The sequence below is a fragment of the Rousettus aegyptiacus genome, unplaced genomic scaffold (genome assembly GCF_014176215.1).
Source record: "Rousettus aegyptiacus isolate mRouAeg1 unplaced genomic scaffold, mRouAeg1.p scaffold_m13_p_17, whole genome shotgun sequence".
Lineage (NCBI taxonomy): Eukaryota > Metazoa > Chordata > Mammalia > Chiroptera > Pteropodidae > Rousettus > Rousettus aegyptiacus.
In genome coordinates this window covers 22,412,892-22,435,073 of record NW_023416292.1, presented here as the reverse complement: position 1 = coordinate 22,435,073, position 22,182 = coordinate 22,412,892, and the positions used below count along the sequence as shown (strand labels likewise).

The following is a 22,182-nucleotide window of genomic DNA, read 5'->3' as shown; positions in this document are numbered from 1 at the left end:
GCGGCTGTTCAAATTTTTCTGTGACTCACCTCTAGCTATTAAATCCGCCTCCTTCCAATTTCCTTTGTAACACCAACCATGAAGTCACTCTGCCTCTTCGAATTTCCTTTCCCTCCCTCCCTCCTTCCTTCCTTTCTTCCCTCCTTCTTTTCTTCCTTTCTTCTTTATTTCCTACAGCTTGCATTAGCGTGGGATGGTTAAAGTGCCAAAAAGAAACAAAACGAAAACCATAAAATGACTTGGCTTAAACAAAAGACAAGTTCATTTCTCTGCTACTTTGCCGTAGTCCAGAGGCGACCGTCTGGGCGGCGTCTCGGGTCTGAGGACTGTCCGGCTCCTCTCCCTAGTGTGGCGTCCACTCCCCAGGCCGCCACGGCCCCGGGCATCACGTTCACTGTCCGGCTGGCAGAATGGGAGGCGAGGGGGACGAGGAAGGCACCCCTCCCTCTGAAAGACGTTCGTAGGAGTGCGATATCCTGCCCCCGCTCATTTGTCACCAACCAGAATCGCGTCACCAGAGACCTGACCACATCTAGCTGCAAGGGAGGCGGAAGTGTCCTTCCTGCCGGTGGTGATGACGTCAGGCCGATCGGGGCCTGCCGGCCGCAGAGAGGGCTGCGTTGGGGGGAACCGGCAGAGGGGCCTTTTCCTTCCCTCTCGGCCCGGCGCCTCTCTGGGTGTCCCCCCCCCCACCCGGTCCCGTGCAGGAGAGACTCGCATGTGCCCACGCCCCTCACATAGCAAGGTCAGTGTGAGCAGAGTGAGTGAGCCCGTCAGCGCCGGCCGCAGTCTCGGCGGTGCGCTCAGCGCGGACTCGGCCAGCCCTTCTTCTGGCCTCGTGCGAGGAAGCAAACCCGTGTCCTCCTCCTCCTCCTCCTCCGCGCTCAGCTTTGCGCCCTCTGGGACTGACAGGAACCGCGGCTCCGACGGGGAGGGAGGTGGCGACCGCGTCAGATGGCAGACGGGGCGGGGTGAGCGGGGCCGCTGCAGCTCGCCGTCCGGGCCCCGCGTCTGCGCCCGGCTGGCCGCCGTTTGCCGTCCGCGGGCTTCCCGGGTCTGTCCTGGTCTGCACGCCCGTCGGCGGGGCGCATGCGCGAGCCGTTCACCCCCCCCCCCAACGGGGCGCCGTACCCCACACGCGGTGCCGTACCCCCCACGGGGCGCCGTACCCCACACGCGGTGCCATACCCCCCACGGGGCGCCGTACCCCACACGCGGTGCCATACCCCCCAGGGGGTGCCGTACCCCACATGGGGCGCCGTACCCCCCACGCAGAGCCGTACCCCCCACGCGGCGCCGTACCCCCCATGGGGCTCCGCCCCCCCGTGTGCGCGCGTGTGCGCGTGTGTGTGTGTGCACGCGCACACTCGCCCATGTCCCGGCTCCTCCCATGCCGCTGGCCCTAACAGTCAGAAACCAAACTCTTAACTGCAAATCTGTCTTGCTCTCTTATTCTTCCCACAGGGACCTTTATCAGTGGAATTGATTTAGATTTAACCAACAATTGAAAACCTACCCGTTTACCAAGCACTGACATGCGCTTTTATAAAAATAACCCGATTTAGCCCTTAATAAGAGTTATGGTGGTGCTGATCCAGCGGCTGTCGGGGGACGAGGACACCGAGGGGGAGGGGCGAGGCCACACGGAGGCGTCTCCCGTGGGCCGTGGGGCCGGCGGGATGGGCCCCGGGCGCTCGCTCGCTCACAGCCGGGGCGTCATTCCGCCCGCTGGGAGAGAGAGCCCGAGAACGAGCCCCTGCAGTGAAGCAGGCAGCAGGCCGGGGCCTCGCCGGGACCCCGAGCCCCAGGACGCGTCCCCCTGAGGGTGCGACCGTGCCGGGGGACCCTCCCGCTTCCCCGGGGGCACCCGCAGAGAGCTCCCACCGCCGGGGAGGCGCCGCCCGCACACCGCAGCTCCCCGGCCTCATGCTGCTGACGTCCAGCCTGGCGGGGAACCGCTTCTCACGCTGCAGGGCACCACGGCTGTCCAGACCTCAGCCCAGCCCTGGTCCTCGCGGGGCCTCCCGCCCCCTCCCAGCTCCAGGCAAGCAGGCCGGCCAGGGTTGGTGTGAAGTCGCAGCTCCGGCCGGCCTCTCTGCGGGCAGAGGCTGCTCGGAGCAGCAGTGCAGGCCCGAGGCGTCGAGGCCCGAAGCCCCTCGCCCACAGCCGCCCTCCGCCCGGCACCGGGCCTGGTCTCTGCCAGCCAGCCCGTGGAGGGCCAGCGTGCCACACGGGGACACGGGAACGGGACCCGTGGCCAGACGCCGAAGCCCAGGGGAAGTCGGGGTGTTCTCTATAGAAAACCCAGAAACGCAAGCCAAGAGCCCACGAGAGGCCCGAGACCTCGCACGGAAGCCGGAACCTGGCGCCACGGCCTGGACGTGAAGATGGGGCATCGAGCAGGACCCCGTCTTAGTCTGAAACCCGGCACCCCGGAGGGCCTGCCGCACAGACGCTTGTGGGACGAAACACTCAGACGCTCCAGATGTGCCGCGGCTGGCCGACGCCTCGCGCCCTCCCGTGGTCTCCCTGCTCGGCCGGCCAGGAAGGAAGGCGGGAGGTCTGAAGGTGTCTGCCTTCATAGCTAAGCCCTGGCCGGGCTCCAACAGGCCCTAGACCCGGGTCCTTAGGGGCCCCGGGCTCGCCGGGCGCAGAGACGGCCAGCAGTGGCCGTCCAAGGCCTGCCCTGCACTCAGTCCGTGAACTCGGGCTCTGATCTGACAAGGCTGTCCCGGGCCCACTCAGGTCAAAGGTCTCCATTCACCGATGGACAAAGTCTCCAAACACACACACAAGAGCTTTTCCATCGGACACACAGGGCGGGGGGGGGGGGTGACAATTAGGGGTGGCATCACAAGGTGACGCAGCTCAGCACGTGCGAGTCTTTTGTGAACAGATGGGAGGAGGAACTGATATTTCGGGAGGGAAGGGCACCGTGTTTCTGTCCCGGGCTTCTGTCCAAAGCCCTTTCCAGAACACCTGTCTGTCTGTCTGTCTGTCTGTGTCATCTCTCTCTGTCCACCCAGCATGGGGTCCCTGGACTGCTGTCCACGTGGGGACACCCCTCTCTGCAGGGCCGGCCTCCGCCCCCTCGCCTGCCCCACCTGTGGGAGTGAAGCCAGCGGGGCTCCCAGCCCACAGTCCTCGGCGAAGAAACAGTGCCCTCTAGTGGGCCTCGCCGGGGCCGCTCCGACCCCTGTCAGGCTCCGCAAGGACAAACCCCGGGCACCGGCCCTCCTGCCGAGGACCTCGGAGGTGCCTTTGGGTCTGGAGCGCTTCCCGGCGGTGAGAAGGAAAAGAGGGAGCAGCAGGGGGTCCGAGCGAGAGCTGCCGCCTCCCGCGGTGACGGCCACTCGGCTCGCGCGTTGTGCCAGAGAACTGACTGCAGGGCAGCGATGGCGGCGGGGCGCGGGCGCGGGCGCGTGCGACGGTCCCTGTAGAGCTCGCCTGCCTGCTGGACGGCTCTCCCACGGGAGCGGGGAGGTTCGTGAGAGGGAAACCCCCAATTTAGAAACCACCACCAAACGTGCTGATCGACCCGTGCGGGGCCCTCCGTGGACGGGGCGACACGTGGGCCGGGGGGCGCGGACGTGATGCCCAAGGCCCGTGCGCCCCGCGCGGACAGGCGGCCCCGCGTCCGCACGCGCGGCGGGGCCCGGGGGCGGGGGCCGGGGCGCCGGCAGGGCCAGGGATCCCGGTCCCATGTGATGGCTCCTGGATGAGGTAACAGCTCCGCCGGGCGAAACTGGATCTTGGGCGCTGAGCGGTGCGCGCCCAGCGTGTGGGGAAGGGCTCGCTGAGCCTTGCATGGCGCCGCGGAGAGGAACAGGAGCTTTTACACAATCGTTCTGTCTCCTGCTCCCCAGCCTGCTGCGCGCGGCAGCGAGGAAGCGGCGGCGTGTGCCGGGCCCGCCCGCGCCTCCGCTGTGCGCACGCGCCCGGCCCCGGGCCCTGAGGACCGGAACCTTCCCTGTGACAGTGCAAGGTGAAGGTTTCCTCTGGTTCTTGCTCTCCCTGTATGTAGTTTTTTTTTTTCCTGGTTCAGATATATGCGCTGAAATTTTTTATTTTCATAACATTTAGGGTATGGTACATTGTATTTTTACCATGTCAATCTCTTACTGTCCACGTTTAGGAACCAATTAGATTAAATTTTAGTTGATCTTAATTTTTTTTTTACAAAATATTTGTAGGATTAGTAAAATGATAAAATCTAAGTGAAATGCTATCACTCTTGCTATGTTTTTTCTTTTCTTTTTTGCCTCCAACTAAATGGGTCCTTCATACCCGAGGGCAAAAAGAGGCAACATAAATGAGGGCTTTAACCCCGCGAGCCCCGAAACCTTCATGGGGCTCGCGGGGCCTCCCGTCAGCGCCGTCGGGCCTTAGAAATGCCCGTCCTCATGTTATTTAAAACCAGCTGAGTGTCGGCGCGCAGGGCTGGTGTGGGGGCCGGTGTGGGGGCGGCGCGCTTCCCACTGGCTGAGTGAAAGGGGACGTGGGGTGAGGGCGAAGCTGCGAGGGGGCGTCGGCGGGTGGATGCTGGCGCGTGGGGGCGCTGGCCTCGGCATGTCCATTCCCGGAGGAGGAACGGGGGCCAGCGCCTTGGTCGCCGGGCGCCTGGCTCTTTGCCTCTCCCGTGCCCGTAGCTGGTTGGTTGGCGGAGGGAGGGGCTGTCGGAGCGAGCGGGGCGCAGCGGGGCGCAGGCGGAGTCCGAGGGGCGGGGACACCAGGGGGGGCGTGGCGGGGGCCTGGTAGGGAACGCCCTCACCATCGAGACCACTTTGTTCTTTTTCTCTTGGCCAGTCGTCGAGCCCAGGGGTCTTTATGAGACTGGTCAGTGTCGAGGTCACGGCAACGGTCGCCAAGTCTGAGCGTGAAGACAGAAATCTAAAATTAGACGTGAAGGAGGAGGTTTGGGCAGTTTGGGGATGAAAGCAAAAATTGTGTTCTGTCACCGTTACTGTTTTGTGCTTCTGGAATTTCCATTGTCGTGGAATCTCTTTTATCGCGGTAAAACACGCGTAACAACATAGTCTCTGAACTGTCCGGAAGTGTGCAGCTCAGTGGCCTGAAGTGCGTTCACACTGTGCGGCCATCGCCACCAGCATCTCAAGGTCTCTTGGTCTCCCCAGATGACCCTCTGTCCCCCGGGGACGCTAGCCCGTCCCCCTGGGCCCACTCACCTGTCCCCTGTTCCGTGACCCTGACGGTTCTGGGGCCTCGCGCAGGGGACCGTGATTCGTGCTGGAGCAAAGCTCTCCTCTGCTCCCCCCTCTTCCTCCTCTGCAGCCCCTCGCCTGTCCCTCAGCCGCCACGTCGCAAGGAATTTGGGGACTTACCCAGCCAGAGGACACGATTGCTTTTGTCTAGTTTTGACTTTCTCCAGCGGGTCACTGTTAACACGCCCCCCGCCCGTGTCTCCCTGCAGTTTTGAGCATCCGGGGGGCCCAGGAGGAGGAGCCCACAGACCCGCAGCTCATGCGCCTGGACAACATGCTGCTGGCGGAGGGCGTGGCGGGCCCCGAGAAGGGCGGCGGCTCTGCGGCCGCGGCGGCTGCGGCGGCGGCCTCCGGCGGGGCCGGGTCCGACAACTCGGTGGAGCACTCGGACTACCGGGCCAAGCTGTCCCAGATCCGGCAGATCTACCACACGGAGCTGGAGAAGTACGAGCAGGTAACGCCTGCAGGCGGGGTCGCGGCCCCGGGGCGGGGGGCTGGCGCGCACCTGGCCGGGGCCTCGCTAGTGCTGCGACTCCTGTTCGCTCCCCTCTGGGGGACGCCTCATCCTCCAGCGGCCTCTGGGACCCCGTGGGGAGGGACGCAGGGACAGACTGGGCCTCGACGCCCTGGCCTCACCCAGACTCCGCAGCCCAGGGCGGAGCACGGCCTCGCGCGTCATGTGCCGGGGGCGGGATGGCGCGAACCTCCCTCTGCAAGAGCAGAGGGCCTCAGGGGACCCCTGGAGTCAGACCGAGCTGGGCTCCAGCCCTGACGCCCTACGGACGGCCCGTGGGGCCCGGCGCTCCCCATGCGCTGCCCCAGAAGCTGCCGGTTTATGGCAAAAGCGCGACGTGGCGGCGAGGGCATCCGGGGCCACAGGGGCCGTGGAGGAGCTGCGGAAGGCTCCGAGTCACGGAGCGGGGCGAGCGGGAGGCGTCCGGCCTCTGCGGACGGGCTCCCCGCGCCGCGCCGCCGGGTTTCTCCTCTAAGCGCCACGGAGAGGGAGGGGCAGCGCGCAGGGGCGGACCCCGTGCCCACTTACCGCGCTCTCGGGAGAAGCCAGTGCCAACCCAATGGGAAATTTAAATTTTAAAATAGAAATAGGCATTTTAAAATTTAAAGTGAAGAATGTTACGCTATTGTACTCCCATCTACCTCTAACATGGATTTCTAAAAAGTCCCTTTTTGGATGAGAAAAAAAATCGTGTGAAGCTCGAGAGCCCAGCACGTGAAATCCAGCAGAGTGGGCGGGGCCGGCAGGAGTGGCCAGTGCAGGCACCTGTGGGGCACCTGTGGGGCACCTGTGGCACCTGTGGAGCACCTGTGTGTCACCTGTGGGGCACCTGTGTGTCACCTGTGGGGCACCTGTGTGTCATCGCCCTCGGCTGCTTGGGGGAGAGCCACCACTCTGGCCCCTCGCTGGCTCACGGAGTCGTTTACCCAGAGCCCAGGAGGTGCCGAGCTCAGAGACGTCCCCCGCCTGGGCCGCAGCACGTGGCACCGCCCTGCCGAGGGGCTGGGACAGGACATCCCGACTCGGAGTCCTGAGGGGCTTAGCCCAGACCCCGTGGTGGCAGCTCAGAAACCAGCCTCCCAGTTCCCAGTGTAGACAGTCCCGTGGAGCATAGGACCCTTAACGAACGGACGGGCGATGTCCTCCGTGACGTTACCCACAAGCAGGACGGCCCGCCCCACGGACGCGGCCGCCGCGCTGAGCCCCTGGTGCTCGGCCCTCGGGGCGGCACCGCGCCCCCCGCTCACGCCTCCCACGTTTACAGCGTCACAAGGGAGCGTCATCCGAGGACGAGGTTAAAGTAGAAGGTGGTTATCGAATGCGCGGCTGAGCAAACCACTGCCCACGCGGATAACAGAAAAACAAAGGGCCGCGGCCCGGCCAGGGGGCTCGGCCGCCTCCTGCCGCCCCTTGCTGTGCGGCCCTCGCTGTGGGGCGTGGGGGGCAGTGGCACAGCCTGTTCCTGAGCCCTCCGAGTCCCGTGCTGCTGCTGTGTCTGCGAGGCCTCGGGGGACGGGGTCCCTTCCTGTCGCGGGTGTTCCGGAGGGCAGCGAGGGGGGCGGTTCTTCCCACGCAGTAGAAGGGGAGTCGCTGGTGAGCGCGCCTTCGGCTGCTTGCGCGCCCCAACACAGAATGTTTGCTGCCCTCTGATGCCAGAGCTGGTGGACAAGGCGGGAAGTCTGACCCCGCACGCTCTTTGGCTGTGACTGTTGTGGTCAAAGGTCATGAAGTGTGTTTTATACTGTAATTCACGCTCTCATGTTTCACAGTAGTAAAATCATGAAAAAAAAATGATTAAGGACGTTTCCCCTTAAAAAAAATGTACATTATGCCCCAGATTAGAGTGCAGGGGGCCGGCGGGGGTCCCCAGGCGTGTTTCTGCGCCTCGGCCCTGCCGGCCTTGCCCGGGGGTTCGGCGTCCGCGGGCGCCACTCATCCCGCTGCCGTTGCAGGCCTGCAACGAGTTCACCACCCACGTGATGAACCTGCTGCGGGAGCAGAGCCGCACCCGGCCCATCTCGCCGAAGGAGATCGAGCGCATGGTGAGCATCATCCACCGCAAGTTCAGCTCCATCCAGATGCAGCTGAAGCAGAGCACCTGCGAGGCCGTCATGATCCTGCGCTCCCGCTTCCTGGACGCCCGGTGAGTGCGAGGGCGCGCGCGGCCCCGCTGCCGGCTGGTAGGGGGCGCTCCGAGGACAGAGGGCAGAGGACAGAGGATGGTGCAGGCGGTGGCGGGGCGGGGCCGTGAGGTGGGCGGGGCCGTGAGGTGGGCGGGGCGGGGCGGGGCCATGGGGGCGGGCCCCGAGGCGTCCCCGTGCCTGTCGCTGTCGCGTGGGCTGGACCAGCCGGAGGCTGCCGGGCGCCCGGCGTGCTCTAGGGCGCACCCCCGGCTGGCGTCCGCTCACTCATGCTCTCGGGGGCCGTCGCGCAGGGCAGCTCAGCAGTGCATGGCGCTGGGCTGCTCAAGTTTTCTTCATTAAAATAAAAATAAATCACGTTTTAAGCTGAGCTGTCCGCTTGCCCCGGCCAGCAGCACCGGCCGGACCAGGACGTGGTGGGCAGTGGCTTTTCTAAACCCACTTCAAAAATGACAGTGACACAAAGGACGGGACCACAGGGACGGCCCTGACAGCCGGGGCCCACAGGGCCTGCTTCCAGTGGCCACGACGAGGCAGCAGCAGGCGGCGGGGATCCTCCTCCACTACCCCCGCCTCCAGCGCCTGCTTGGGCCTCAGACGCGTGAGTGAATGAACGAACGAATGAGGGAGTCAGCAGGCGCAACGGTGGCATCACATAAGTGGGCGACAAGGAAAATGGAGCCGAGACCAGTTCAGGGGACACGGAGTTTGCGGGCAGCGCCGGGGCGCGTGGCGGTCAGCGGGGCGGCATGTCCTGGGAGGGGCTCAGGGCAGGGACAGCGCCTGTGGGCATTAGCAACCCGCGTCCGCGGTCACACTTCCCACTCTCGGCTCGCTCTGATTCCAAAGACTTCGTCCCTAAAATGCTCCACTTACCCAGTGATACGCAGTCGGTTCCGCACCCAGATAAACGACCCTCCAAGCTCTCGATTGACCCGAAATCTCAAACGTTCACTCACCGTCCTGATCACACCTCAAGCCAAAGCGAAGAAACCAGGTGTCTCGGCTCTGACCTCATTGTCAGAAGTGTGTTATTTTCACAAGTTTTCCTGAAATTCCAAAAAATCCTAGAGATTGCACACCGAGACCGAGACAGCCCCAGGAGGAGGTGATAAGCGGGTCCCGCAGAGGGGTGAGACCGCCGAGGGGGACAGCTGCCCGCAACGCCCCAGACCCCACCGCGTTCCCAGGGCTGCTCCGAGCTCGGTGGGAAGACTCCCAAAATACAACGCAAACAACTCAGGGCGCGAGCCAGGTCACCCCATTAGGGAGCCTCCGGGGCCCCGGGCCCCAGGCCCCAGACAACTGTCTTCCTTAGGCCACGGAGGAGACAGAGGTTGTGGGGAGGCTGCGGTAGCCCCCGGCTGCCTCCCCCAAATCCCACGGTGCAAGAGCTCTTCACACGTGCCGACTTCTGAGCGGGGCTTTTTCCTCCAATCCGCCCAGTTCTGGCGCTGGGCGACCCAGAGACTCAGCACGACTGGGGAGAGCGACTTGGGCTCGGCATCGTCTGGCCAGATGCGGCCCGTGCCTGCGGACAGATGGTGTCCGTCCGATCAAGTCAGGCCCTTCATTGTGTTAATTAATCCGAGGGGGACCCTGAAAACACGGTATTAGCTGAATCTCCTGTCCAGCAAGGGGATCGGTGCAGACTGTCAGCCAAACTGGGAAGCTCCACTTCCTGGCATGACCGGGGATGTTCTGGAAGTCGTTTCCGTGCGGAGAAGCTTTGGGTTGATGCGAGAAAGGCAGCTGTGCTGACAGAGCTCATTTCGGGGAGGGGGCCGCTGCCCGGCCCGCGAGCAGGCACCGGCCGCTCCCTGTCCTGCCCGGCCCGCGAGCGGGCACGGTGCTGAGGCCCAGCTCCGCACGGCCCCGTCCCCCACACTCGCCCATGGGGCCCGTGCGGCTCCCCCCCCACACACAGGTGGAGAGGCCGAGGCCCGGGGAGGCTTCTCGTGTCTCCCGACCTCTGTGCCGTTGATCCAGGGTTCAAAGCCAAGACGGTTTGAACTTGGGAGCTTCGCGGTCGCCGGCACGGCGGATAACTATCGGGGACCCTCCCTCTGTGCGCAGCGCAGTGTCTAGCGCCTGTCCGTGGGTGCTGCGGGCACCCGCCCCTCTGCGCAAGCCCCCGGCGCCTCCCCGGGAGCAGCCCCTCCCCCGCCTGCTCTCGCGCACCTGGCGCGAACCCGCGTTCATCGTCCTCTCGTTTCCTTTCTCCTTACGCAGGCGGAAGAGACGGAATTTCAACAAGCAGGCGACGGAGATCCTGAACGAGTATTTCTATTCCCATCTCAGCAACCCTTACCCCAGCGAGGAAGCCAAAGAGGAGTTAGCCAAGAAGTGCGGCATCACCGTGTCCCAGGTGGGGACCGCGAGGGCGCGGCCTGCCGCCGGGCAGAGCCGCCGCGGGGGTCTGGGGACCGGGGACCGCGAGGGCGCGGCCGCCCGCTAGGGGTCTGAGGGGGTTGCCGGGAACTCAGGCCCTGCGAGTCCCCGGGCCGGCGAGGTGAGCATGGGACGGGCGCAGTTAGGGCAGCGTCCGGGTAAGTTCCCGGCCAAGCGGACAGGGCCCGGCGGGGCAGGCGAGCCGGTGGAGCGCGGCCGGGCCCTCCCCGCCGCCCGCGGCCGCCAGCGTGGAGGGTTCGGGGTGGATGTGGGAAGCGTCTGCTTTCCTCACCTCCTCTCAAACACGGTCAGCCCCTTACCCCGTTTTCTTGCCCAGCCTGGTAACTTCACAAGGCAGGAATGGGAACTTTCAAGTGAAAAGGACCGAAACGCCTTCTTTTGAGGTTCTCGCTCTAACCGATGGAGTGTAGGGATTTTACCATGTCACCGTGATCGCATCGGCCCGCTTGCCCGTGTCACCGAGTGCCCCTCCCCCACCCCCAGAGAAGGACGACCGTGACAGGTGCCTGTAGAAAAGGCGCGTGACGTGAGCCCTGGTCGGCCGGAGCCTTCGGCATTGACGTGAAGCAGATAGGAGGCCGCGCTCGTCTGCGTGGACATTCGGCTCCTCGAGGCCCCAGCCGAACTCGTGACGCTGCCCGAACCTCGAATGCCGCCACCGCTCTAGCTGAGACCGGGAGGGATCGTCCTGAAACTTACCACAGAAAGTTCCCCGCTCTAGCGAGAAACGTCCCTTAACTTTTTCCAAAGGAAGGAGACCCTGCTGTGTGTGAGCTGAGCGCCTCTGCGTCCTGGAACTGAATCCCGGCTTCCGTCACTCCCCGCAGGGTGCCGGCCCCACGGGGCTCGTTGGGGTGCCGACCCCCCTCACGGTGCTTACAGTGCGGAGACTGGCAGGGCCTCCCAGCAAGCCCTGGGTGATTCCAGAACATACAAGGTGGAAAGAACTAACTTTCCAGAAAGATAAGGTGGAAAGAACTAACCTCCTTTCGGCTCAGACCGGCTCTGGGCGCTTTGACCCGGCTGAAGGTCGTTCGCAGTCTCGCTGGCCCTGGGGCGGCAGGACCCCCGTAGGCAAACTCAGGTGGCCTGGTTTTGTCTCGGTCCCTAGCCATTCTCAGCCACATCTAGACCCTTTGTCTACAAGAAGAGAGAATCGGCGTTGCTGCTGAGATCTGCTCCGTCTCTGGTCAGTGAACCAGGCGTGAACCCCGTCACTAATGCACAATCGGTGAATGTCACTCGTGGAATCTTCTGTATCATCTGAACTCGAATGCTGGGCTTTGGAATTCCAGCTCCGTCCCGAAGAGAAAATGAACCCCAGAGCTCGTCTGCTTCACGTCCAGAGGGAAGATGGAGCCTGGCCCATTCCTGCTCAGTCTGCTTAGGGCCTCCGGTGTCTCTAGCTGCCCTACAATGTTGTTCTTTATTTAGCCCTCATTTCTTCATGCCCAGCCTATGGTTCTTAGCCGTTTTTTTAAATCATGAATTTCTTTGACATCTACTTACCTCTGAGTCCCCCCCATGACGCGAAGTGAGAACGAGCTTGTCCGCCGAAACACCTCTGAAGTCCGTCGGTCGACGCCGTCCTCCCGTGACCGGAGCCAGGGCCCAGGACCAAGCCAGGCCAGCTGCCGGGCGCCTCACGCAGGACGCACAGTAACGGACGAGAGCAAATTACGTTTGTTCAGTGCGTTGGCTTTGACATGGGCGGCCTGGAAGGCAGAGGACTCAGCAGTGGCGTGTTTGCCTCAGTTTCCCTTATGTAGATGCCGGTGCGCTTTGCATGCACATGGAAGCCGCCGGGTTGCACTTGGTGCACGCTGAGGCATGCAGTCCAGGACAGCTGAGACTCGAGTCCGTGTTAAAGTTGTTTAACCCCCGAAAACCTGAATTTAACCCATCGATGACAACGCTCGTGTCAGACACGGGTTTATACGGACGTTTCAAGGTCCGTGTGTTTCTATTGCCCACAGTCCGCATTAGCATCGATAGGACAAGAAAATTCTTGCAAAACTGCGCTTGCCTGTGAACGCGTTTCGTCGCAGTGCCGTGCCCTTCAGAGGCCGGCGGGTGTGAGGCGCTCGCGCTGGCCGCAGGGGCCCCGGTTACACGGCGGCTCCTCCCAGCTCAGCTTCGTCCCCACGGTTTTGCTGAATCGCGTCCCGTCACACGGGAAAACGGCGCTGCGCCCGGTCGCTCCTCTCGAAGCTCCGCCCAGACGTCCCCTGAGGGTGGGGGGTCCCGCGTGGCGTCGGGCCGGCCCCCCCAGCCCGCCCTGCACGGCCGCGGTGCGATGCTAACGTCCTCGTCTTCTCTTGAACCGCTCTAGGTATCGAACTGGTTTGGAAATAAGCGGATCCGGTACAAGAAGAACATAGGTAAATTCCAGGAGGAAGCCAATATTTATGCTGCCAAAACGGCTGTCACCGCCACCAACGTGTCAGCCCACGGAAGCCAAGCTAACTCGCCCTCAACGCCCAACTCCGCCGGTTAGTCTTCCTTGGGTTCGGGGGCTCGTGCTCCGTTTCCGTACGTGCTCCTCCTGCACCGGGGTGCGCCCCCCGTCCTCGGGTTCCCGCCGGTTGACGTCTGCGTGTGACTTGCTGGAAGCCCCCCCAGGTGGGGTCGCCCTTTCGTGTCCGAAGGTCACAGCGTGATGCTGTGTAGGTCGGGCTCGCCCGGGCCGGGTGCCGAGGGGTCTGCTCACGGCAAATTGCTCGGTTTTGGGGAGGAGAGGAGGCCCCTCGATTCTCCTCGCAGAGACGCCGCTGAGGAAGCTAGACCTGGGCCCTAGGCGCGGCCCCCGGGGGGCCTAGGGTCCAGTGTGTTCCCCACGCGGTCTCCGCCACCACACAGCATCGGGGTCACCCCCCGGCATGCAGTCTGGGCATTGACGGCCGCTCCTCTGGCAGACGCCGCGTGAGAATGTTCTGGTCTGCAAAGCTAGACCGCGAATATTTCTGTACATTGTTCGTGGTTGCCATTCTTTACTCTTTTATTCCGGTGGTTTCTTTACGTAAACTGCAGTGGGAACTGCCCGTCATTAATTCAGATAATTCGTTTCCCAGTTTTCCTGTCGTAACGTCAGTCGTGTGCTATGTTTCTGGTTTCGTATTAATGAACATGCATTTATCACCCATTTGAGAGTTTAGGCTAAAAAACATGTTTCTGGGTTTGCCTCGTATCCTAGTTCTGAATTTCCACTTGTGAAAAAACATACTTGGTAATGCAGAAACTATAACCTTAATGTGTGTATGCTACGGAAGGCAAGCTCCCTTTTTTTAAAGGGAAGGGGCCGAAATAGTTCCTTATGAAATGCATTTGGTCTCAGAGTACGATGGGTATTTTCCCCCGTGGTGAACCAGACACATTGACTTTGCGTGGGGCCACATCTAAGAAACCAACCAGATGCCTCCGATTTTAAAAGGTCACACGTTTAAGCATGTTAGATCACATGATAAAAAACCTAATTTCCAGCACGTCCGGGGGTGGGATATCTTTCACCCCAAAGCTCAGTTGTTCGCTAAAACAAGTTCTCGTTCTGCCCACGGGGTTGTTCGCGGAGTCACGTACGGCTGCATGCTGACGTCTTCGGGGGCTTCTAGACACCCCCGTCTTGCGGTAGGCTGTCCCACGGTGGCCCAGCAGCCTGGGCCTCGTAAGCACGGTGCGCTGGGGCGGTGCAGAGTGCCCCCTGCACGCCGGGTCGCGTAACCGTGACGAGTGCGTGTGCCTGTGTGTGTGTGCGTGTGTGCATGTGCACGTGTGTGCGCGCGTGTGTCTCCTTTGCCGCCGCGGTCTGACTGACAGACGATCGGCCGGCCAGGACCAGGCGGCCCGCTCTCCCCGGTCCGGTCCGTTCCCGAGCACGGCCGCCCGGCACAGCGCTGGGGCCGCACTGCCGGGCAGACGGCCTCCCCGGCTCCCTGGAAGGCGCGTGGTCGTGTCTGCATTCGCGGAAACCCGCCCCGCGCTCCCGCGGGGGTTTCGTAATGCGAAACAGGCAGCGGGGCGTCGCCCCCCCGAGCCCGCCGCATCTGCACCGCAGCCGGCCCGGCGTGACTGATGGCCGGTCCTCAGACGGGCCCTTGGATCTTGGTTCCGCCTGCCTTCCTTGCCGCGTCGTAACTCTTCCTTCTTCCCTACGCACTTAAAAGGAGGACGGTGAGCGTTTTAACCCCCTCGCCCCTGAGAGCTGTGCCGGCTCCTCCAAGGCAGTCGACAGCTAGGTTTTCTAAGGAGTTTTTCCGGCGGCTTAAGCTTCACGTGACTATTCGGAGCACAGAGTAAATTATGATGGAAAATGTGAGCTAAGCCGTCCGCTCGTGCCAGAGACGTCGGAAATAACGTGCAGAGGAGCCCTTTGTGGGGCCTTTCAAAAGCTAGAGACGAAAGAAACTGCTATCGTATGTGCTGCAGCACGGAACTTCAGACGATGAACGTCTGAGTGGGGGAAGCTATAAAGGGGCTCTTCCGCAGTGTGCGTGGAACACAATGTTACATACGATACATATCATACACATATGTGTATGTACGTGGCTCTTAACCCACATCACTGCGCAGATAAAGGGAGAACTCTGAAACAGCCAGACTTTTCGCAGAGTGTTTCTATTGTCGTGTACTAGCCCTGAAGGAATTCTAAAGGATAAGTGACCATGAAAATGGGCAGCAGGTTTTGAATAAAAGGCTACCGTGTGAAGGTACGTGCTGGCTGAGTTCGAAGTCCGCAGTCTAGAACCTGAGAATGTTTTGTATCCCCAGTATCGGTGCAGGAGTTTTTCCAGAAGCTTCCCTAAATATAAATACTCTTTTCCCCTGCGAGGAAACAGTCTTCTCTCCCGGGGCTTCATGTGCAGAGCACCCGGATCCAGGCCACTTCTGAGCATCCCTGTTTGACGATAGTTGTGTCGTCTCCTGTCCCGAAGCATGATTTATAAAATTCACTTACAACTAGGACCTGGGGGGGATTGGCAAGCATTTAGAAACACCTGGCAAACATCAGATTTCACACCAACAGAGTTAAGCAAAGTAGATGGAGCGAAGAGGAAGAATGGAAGGAAGACAAGGAAACTTAAGTTTTGGAAAACCGGGAGCCAGTTAGGGCAGCAGGTGCAGCCCTGGGTCTGCCTTCCCTCTGCCATGTCCTTGGGGGGCACACCCTCGACTTCCTGTCCGCGACGAGGCCACAGAGGCAAGAGTTACATCTCAGGAAAACATGGCCCTTAGAGGAAGGCCGGACTGTCTTCCGGGAATGTCGGAGAACGCTTTAACACCCAGGAAGCAGCCGGCTTGTGCGTTACAGAGGGTTGCCACGGCACCCGAGTGTTTTATTAAGATCAGTGCGGCCAAGCAGCCCCAGGCTTGAACTCTCTTGCTTAGCTGCGGGTGCGTGTCAAGGACAGCAGCAGCCTCGGCCGAGGACGGCCTCCCTGCAGCACCGGTCCCTAGCAGGACACCCTCATCACGCCCTCACGGGTCGTGGGGTGCTTCCCAGGCTGGTGGAAGCGCGCCCTATAAAACCCTGGCGCCAGCTTCCTCAGAGACGGCTGTGGGTAGGACATGCTGTCGCGAGGAGGCCACACATCCGGGGGAGCTGGCCGGCACTCTGGCAGAGCCACAGGGACCCCTGTAGTCTCGTGTGGGAGGACGTACCCCACTGAAGCTGTTCTCGCTTCCCGAGTTTCTCCCCTTGGCGTCTAAGTGGAAATGAGGCGTGGCCTCCCAGAACAGGGCCCCAGAGCCTTGGGCCGCACGCCCGCACGCCTGCCTGCCGGAGGGTCCCACGCCCGGCCAGACAGCCCTTCCCTCGGTCACTTTGCCCCGGATGCGAGGTAGCAGCGCCTGTGAGTGTGGAGGGGGAGAGCCGCGGAAAACCGAGAGAGCGTGAGCCGGGGTCAGCCCCCGCCCAGCCGGGAGGCTCGGGCTTCGACCCTGCAAACGGCGCGGGGCCCACCGTGACCCGCACGGCCCGCGTCGGTCCAGGCTCTGCTTCTAAGCGGCCAGCACTGGGGCAGGACTTCCCCCTCTGCTCCATGGAAACGCCGTGAAAAACGGCGAGCGGATGCTTTTAAGCTCGTGAGCTTCTCGGGAAGAAACAGTAAGTCCATCCCGTCCTAGGTCTCTGGCGCCCGGCTGGAGAAATCGTCCCCAGGAGACACTCGGTCACGTCGGCAGACGTCTGGGTTGCCACGGTTTGGGGGTGGGTGCTACTGGCATCGGGTGGACAGAGGCCAGGGACGTGGCTGACCCTCCTATAAGATACAAGACATCGCCCCACAGCAAGAATGATCGAATTATCTGACCCCAAATCCCAGGGGCTCGGGGTCCAGAAGCCCCGCTCTACATTACGATTTCGTCCCTCGCATTTTGGGTTACGAAGGGAATCGCTCCCCCCGCCCCCCTCACAAATATACGTCCCCTGAAGACTCTTAAGGTGAGAACGCAGTCTTCAGGAAATCGTCGTATGAAATGGATGTTACGGCATCTTCCTGTCGCCGCGTTTGAGCTAGTGCGGCAGCGTCCACGGCTGGCCCGTCACGCCCTGGACGCTTGGACAGCAGCTCGACCGGGGCCCTCACCCCCGCTCCCAGCCAGAGTCAGGGCCTGTAGCCGGCAGCGCCCCAGGCGGCCTCCGGCCGTGGCTGCCCACGGCCTCCCGCCTGCGCGGTGCCGGCCGGAGCGCCCTGAGCGCCCGCGGGAGCCCGGTGACGGTGTCTGCGTGCGAGCGCGTCCCTCCAGCGAGGAGCCCGCGCCCGGTCACCGAGGGGTCGCGGGGGCTTCTGTGCGCCGCCAGTGGGGTCAGGGCTCCGGCCCGCTCCCCGGTCTGGACGCGGGCGGCGTGAGCAGCCCGGTCGAGCGGCACGAGGCGCCAGAGACACCGCGGTGCTGAGGCGGCGGGCGCGACCCGGGCCTCCCTCGCTGTGCAGGGCGCGTCGAGGGTCAGGCGGGCGGCGGCCGTGGGCGCCGCGCACACCTCGCAGGCGGCACGTTCGGGCCCCCGCGGTGCGGGCGGCCGCGGGCCCCGGGGCCGCCTCGCTTCCCGGGTGCGAGCCGGCTCCCAGCAGCGCGTCAGGCACATGGCAGGGAAGCAGGGAGCCCGGCTTCCGCGGGGCGCCCTGGGGGCAGCAGGCCTGCGCCGCCGCCGTCCAGGGTCGAGCAGCTGAGCGTCCGGGCTCCGAGGCCGTGGAAGTGGGAGCGTGAGCTGCAGCTCGCGGCCAGACGGCTGCCGACCTTCGGGTGGTTCCGGGCACCGGGGCCTGGGCCTCCTGCCGCTCCGTGCGGCAGCCCTGCGCCCTCTGCAGGGGGCGTGTGGCGGCCCCCGCGGACGAGGGGGTGTTCGCAGAGCTGCGGTGGGTCGCTGAGCTGCACCCCCAAAGAACGCGTCCCCCTTATCGCGCACGAGGGGAGCAGGAGAGAAGGGCCAGCGTGTGTCGCGGAGTCGCTCGCTGGCTCCTCGCCTGTGGGCAAACGTCCCACAGCACGCGGACGTGGGGCCGTGTCTGAGCCCCAGGCTGCCCCCAGGTGACCGGTCCTCGGGCGAGGCAGAGTTCAGGGCGCGGCGGCAGAAACGCAGTCAGGGCGAGGACAGCAGAGGAACCGACCTGGGCCCCGCGGGTCTCCCCTTTCCAGCCTAACGTCACGTCTTAACACCCTCGGCATGTCCGGCTTTCTCTCCTAACGCGCTCAGCTGCACGTGGCTTCGGGGTAACAACAAGCTTCTCGCTCCCTCGCGCTGGGCCGCAGGGCGGGCGCGGTCTCCCCCGGACACCGTGGGGCCCGGGCGGCGCCGGCATGGACCCGAAGCCTCGCGCCGGGGAGCGGGTTCCATCGCCAGGGCGGACGGGCCCCGCGCTGCGCCACCCCCTGTCACTGATTAACTCTCGCTGTCCTCACCGCCTGCCACGTCCCGTGCATGCGCGAGGGTCCCCGGCCCGTCACTGCTCCGTCTTTCCCCGGGACGGCGGGAGGCGGGGGAGGGCACAGTGCACGTGCCCTTGGCCTCCCGGTGGCTTCCCGGGGCTGTTCGCCACCCAGCCGGGAACGCCCCTTTTTTCCTAGAAGTGGGGAGTGGCAACGGGCCCCACCACAGGGCCGGCCCCATGCTGCATTGCCTTCCTGACACCCCTCCCCGGGGCACAGCAGGCGGGTCTGGCACCGGCACACTTAGCCCCCCCCGAACGGGTCCCCTGCACCAACGTGGTGACAGGTGTCCCCGACCAGCCCGCAGCCTCCCGCTCGCGGGCCCCCGGCCGGCCCCAGAACTTCGGGGGCATGCGAGGGAGACCCCGGGCCCCGAGGCGTCTCCGCCCGGGAGTCACCACGAGGGAACGCTCCTCTCCCCCCGCCCCCCCCCCCCGCGCTCGCTCTGCTGCTCACGCTGCTTCTGGCCGCGGGGCGTCTCGACGCCCACCTCTGACGCCGCTGGCCGCGGCCGCTCTGCATGGCGCCTCCTCCGGGCCGGCAGCTGCGGGGCCGCGCCTCTCCCTTTCTGTGACTCGGTGCCTCGCTCTTTCCTTTCAGGTTCTTCCAGTTCTTTTAACATGTCAAACTCTGGAGATCTGTTCATGAGCGTGCAGTCACTCAATGGGGACTCTTACCAAGGGGCCCAGGTTGGAGCCAACGTGCAATCACAGGTAGGGACCCAGCCGGCGGGCGCGTGAGCCGGCGGCCAGGGCCCTCAGGCGCCTCGGCGCTTCCGCGCCTTGTCCAGAGAGAGCGAGCGGGGCAAACGCAGAGGCAGAACCCGACCCGCAACCAAATCGAACCAAACACACACAGCTGTTGTCGTGGGAACCGCGTCCCCACTCTGTGAGTGCATCTGGCTCTGGCTTGTCCGTCAGGGCAGGAAGGCGGGGCCAGAGAGGGAGCCCAGGGCCGGGCAGGCAGGCGGGACGCGGCTCCTCTGTTCACGGACGGGCAGGGAGGAGGCGCTCGGCCCTGCCCCCTGCCCCGGCTGCCTCCTGTCCTGGGTTTTCACGCTCACCGTCTGCCTGGTGTGAGGGGCCGAGGGAGCGGGCAGGTGCCCTGGTAGCTCGTCTCCACGTGCATCTTTAGAACCACCCGGTGTGCGACCGGACACCTCTTCTCAGTCTTCCCGAAGGTCCGAGGACCTGGGTTCTGGTGATGAGTCTCTGACCCCGGAGGGAGGCGTGACTCAGTCGTGTGGCATGAACCCGCGGTGGCCCCTCGTGAGCAGCTCACCGTCGCCACCCCTCGGGCCCCGGCACGGGCCCGGCCGCGGGGGGAGGCGGCGGCTGTGGGTCAGGAGCACTAGGGACGCCGGGCCGTGAGGACCCAGGGTCCCACCATGCACGGGACACAAAGCATCACGTGTCGGGAGGAGACCAGCTGGCCACGGCTCGGCCCCTCGCTCGGGAAACAGCCGGGCACGGGCGAGGAGGCGCGGCCAGACTTTGGTCAGGTGACCGGACAGCTGCCGCCGGCTCGGTCCTCAGACGCATGGCTGTCCCCGCGAGGTGGCTGACCAAGCGCGTCCCCTCTACTCAGAACCGCGACTTTCGCAGCAGGCCCAGCAAGTGGGCAGTGGTCCGGGCTGATTTGTGGGGAAGGGACGCCCTCTCTGTGCCCCCGGCCCCCCCGGCCCCCGCGGCCCCGCCAGGCCCCGCCAGCCCACGAAGCCCGCGACGGTTCCCAGGGGGCGCCCCAGCTCTGCCCCCATCTTCCTGTCCTCCCTCCGGAACTCAGGAAGGCGCCTCCGGCCCGCGGCCCCGCGGGGGGGGGGGGGGGCGGCTGCAGCGGGGGCCTCGGTGCGGCCCCGCCGTCCCGCGTCCCCCTGACTAACTTCCTCTTTGTTGTCGTCCGTCTGTCTAGGTGGATACTCTTCGCCATGTTATCAGCCAGACAGGAGGATACAGTGACGGACTCGCAGCCAGTCAGATGTACAGCCCGCAAGGCATCAGCGTAAGCCGCACCCCCCCACCCCCCCGTGTTCTGTCCCCGCCAATTATTCCAGAGCCGCTGGGCCCAGCGTGCCGCTTAGTAGGACTCGTCCGGGCTTGACGGCCGCCCCGGTTCTCGAGTCCGTGCCGGTCATGCCAGCGGCAGGACCCAGGCCTCAGAAAAAGTGGCAGCTGGGCGGCTCCGTGCGGGCGGCTGGCGTCCAGGGCTGTCGGACGCGATCAGTGTCTGCACGGCACCTGCGGCCACGGGCGGCAGCTGGGAGGGGCCGCTGCCCAGGTGACGCCGAGTGCAGCAGTGGTGGGAAGTGGGGCCACGCGCCGGGCCCGGGGGCCCCGGGAGGAAGACCAGGGCCGCGCCCCACGGCGTGCAGGCCGGCGGGCTCAAAACACCGCGCGCAAGTCTGTCGAAGGACGACTAAGGGAAATCCAGGCCGAGGCCGGGCTGTGGGGGGCGGGCAGGGCTACGGGCCGTCCCCTGTTCCCGGGTGCGCTGGCAGCTCCTGGCCGGCATGAAAATCCATAGCGACAAGCTGTGTCGCACAGAGCGAAATCGATCAGACAGACATGAGGAGAACCGCGCGTGGATTTGGGACAGCAATCCAACCCGATTTCTCAGATCAGTCGTCCGCTGCCTCAGCGGTGGTGACAGCCGTGGGGACGAGGGGGTGGCCTGGAGAGGAGGCTGTTCTGTGGGTCGGGTGGCGTCCTGCGCTGCAGCGGCCGCAGGAGGCTCTGGTGGAGCTCTCGGCTCAAGACCGTTGAAGAAAACGCTCGTCGGTGGATGGGGGGAGGGGGGGAGCGGGAGGCGGCGTCATCGCAGCCCGAGCCAAGTGAGGCCGGGCTCGGCACCGAAGGGCGCGACGCGTCCCTCAGGTCTGCGCCGGGCGCAGCACACGAGGCCACGGCCGGCCGGGAAGGGACCAGGGGGCACCGCGGCCTCACGGGCGGGGCATGGTGGAGAGGCTCCGAATCCTCAGCCTGGCGCAGAGGCCAGGCGGGCGGCGCGGCCTGGTTCTGAGGCGCGTTGCCGTGGCAGAGGCGGAGCCATCACGAGGGAGGACGAGGGGCCGGCGGGTGAGGGTCCAGGGGCCACACTTCACCCCGTGCCTGACAGGCCCTGCTCGCAGTCACCCCTGTCCGTGGAAGGGGCGGCCACTGGGAGCCAAGCCCTCCCGGCCACCGGAGCGTTCAGACACGGGCCGTCCGGCTGGCTGCTCGGTGGGGGCGGCATGGCAGGCGGCCAGCACCCGGCCCTGAGTGCCTCGGTGGCTGTCAGGGCCCCTTCCAGCTGGGGATTCTTGACCTCCCAGCGACCTGCAGACTTGCGTCTGAGTCTACGCAGCATTTAACAAGTCCCTCTCCGAGGGCAGCAGAGGCCGGCGTGGCCCAAGCACCCCGGGGTTCCCGGGGCGCAGGGAGCCCTGCCATTCTGCACGTCCACGAGCCCTCACGGCACACCGTGGCGGACAAGCCCGTGCTCGGAGGCGGGTTCCAGATGGACGACGAGGCCCCGCGTGTGCGGGGGGAGTTCGTGCACATCTGCATTCGCGCATTTCCTGAGCCTTTTGAGACATCGGGTAGATTTTTTCCCAGAAAGAGCTTTTTAATCCAGGCGTGAGTGGGGATGGGCACACGGGCCCAATCCCGGAGAACCGAGGCCGGCCGGTCTGCCCCCGGCGCCTTCCCTTGCTGGTCGCTAGCGCGGACCTCGGGCTCCAGGTGGGAGTGGGCGGCGTGGGCCCCCTGACGCCACCTGTGGGCGGGGAATCCTTTCTGAAACAGGCGGCTAACGTGTGCAGACAGTCGCGTCTGATGCGCGGGCGCCGCTTGGCAGAGCGCGCCGTGCCCTGGTCTCTCCCCGTGAACGGCGTGTGTTCCCTTTCTGGGTCTCCGATGTGCAGGGACGATGACTCAGGCTCACCACGAGGCGACAGGTCCCTTCGGCGTCCGCTCGGGATTCTGCCGCCCGC

At 64.5% G+C, this 22,182-nt stretch overlaps 1 protein-coding gene across 3 annotated transcripts in view; it reads left to right on the top strand.

Annotated features, from left to right (window-relative positions):
• Positions 1-22,182, top strand: part of PBX1 (PBX homeobox 1) — a 153,983-nt gene that overhangs the window by 121,348 nt on the left and 10,453 nt on the right. For 2 of the 3 annotated variants that reach the window (XM_016148543.2, XM_036234712.1), the window contains 6 exons: positions 5,432-5,676; positions 7,689-7,879; positions 10,110-10,245; positions 12,622-12,781; positions 18,813-18,925; positions 20,124-20,213. In XM_016148543.2, coding sequence (XP_016004029.2) covers positions 5,432-5,676; positions 7,689-7,879; positions 10,110-10,245; positions 12,622-12,781; positions 18,813-18,925; positions 20,124-20,213 — 935 coding nt within the window. The remainder of the gene's footprint in view (positions 1-5,431; positions 5,677-7,688; positions 7,880-10,109; positions 10,246-12,621; positions 12,782-18,812; positions 18,926-20,123; positions 20,214-22,182) is intronic. The other variant, XM_036234713.1, reaches the window with a different exon arrangement.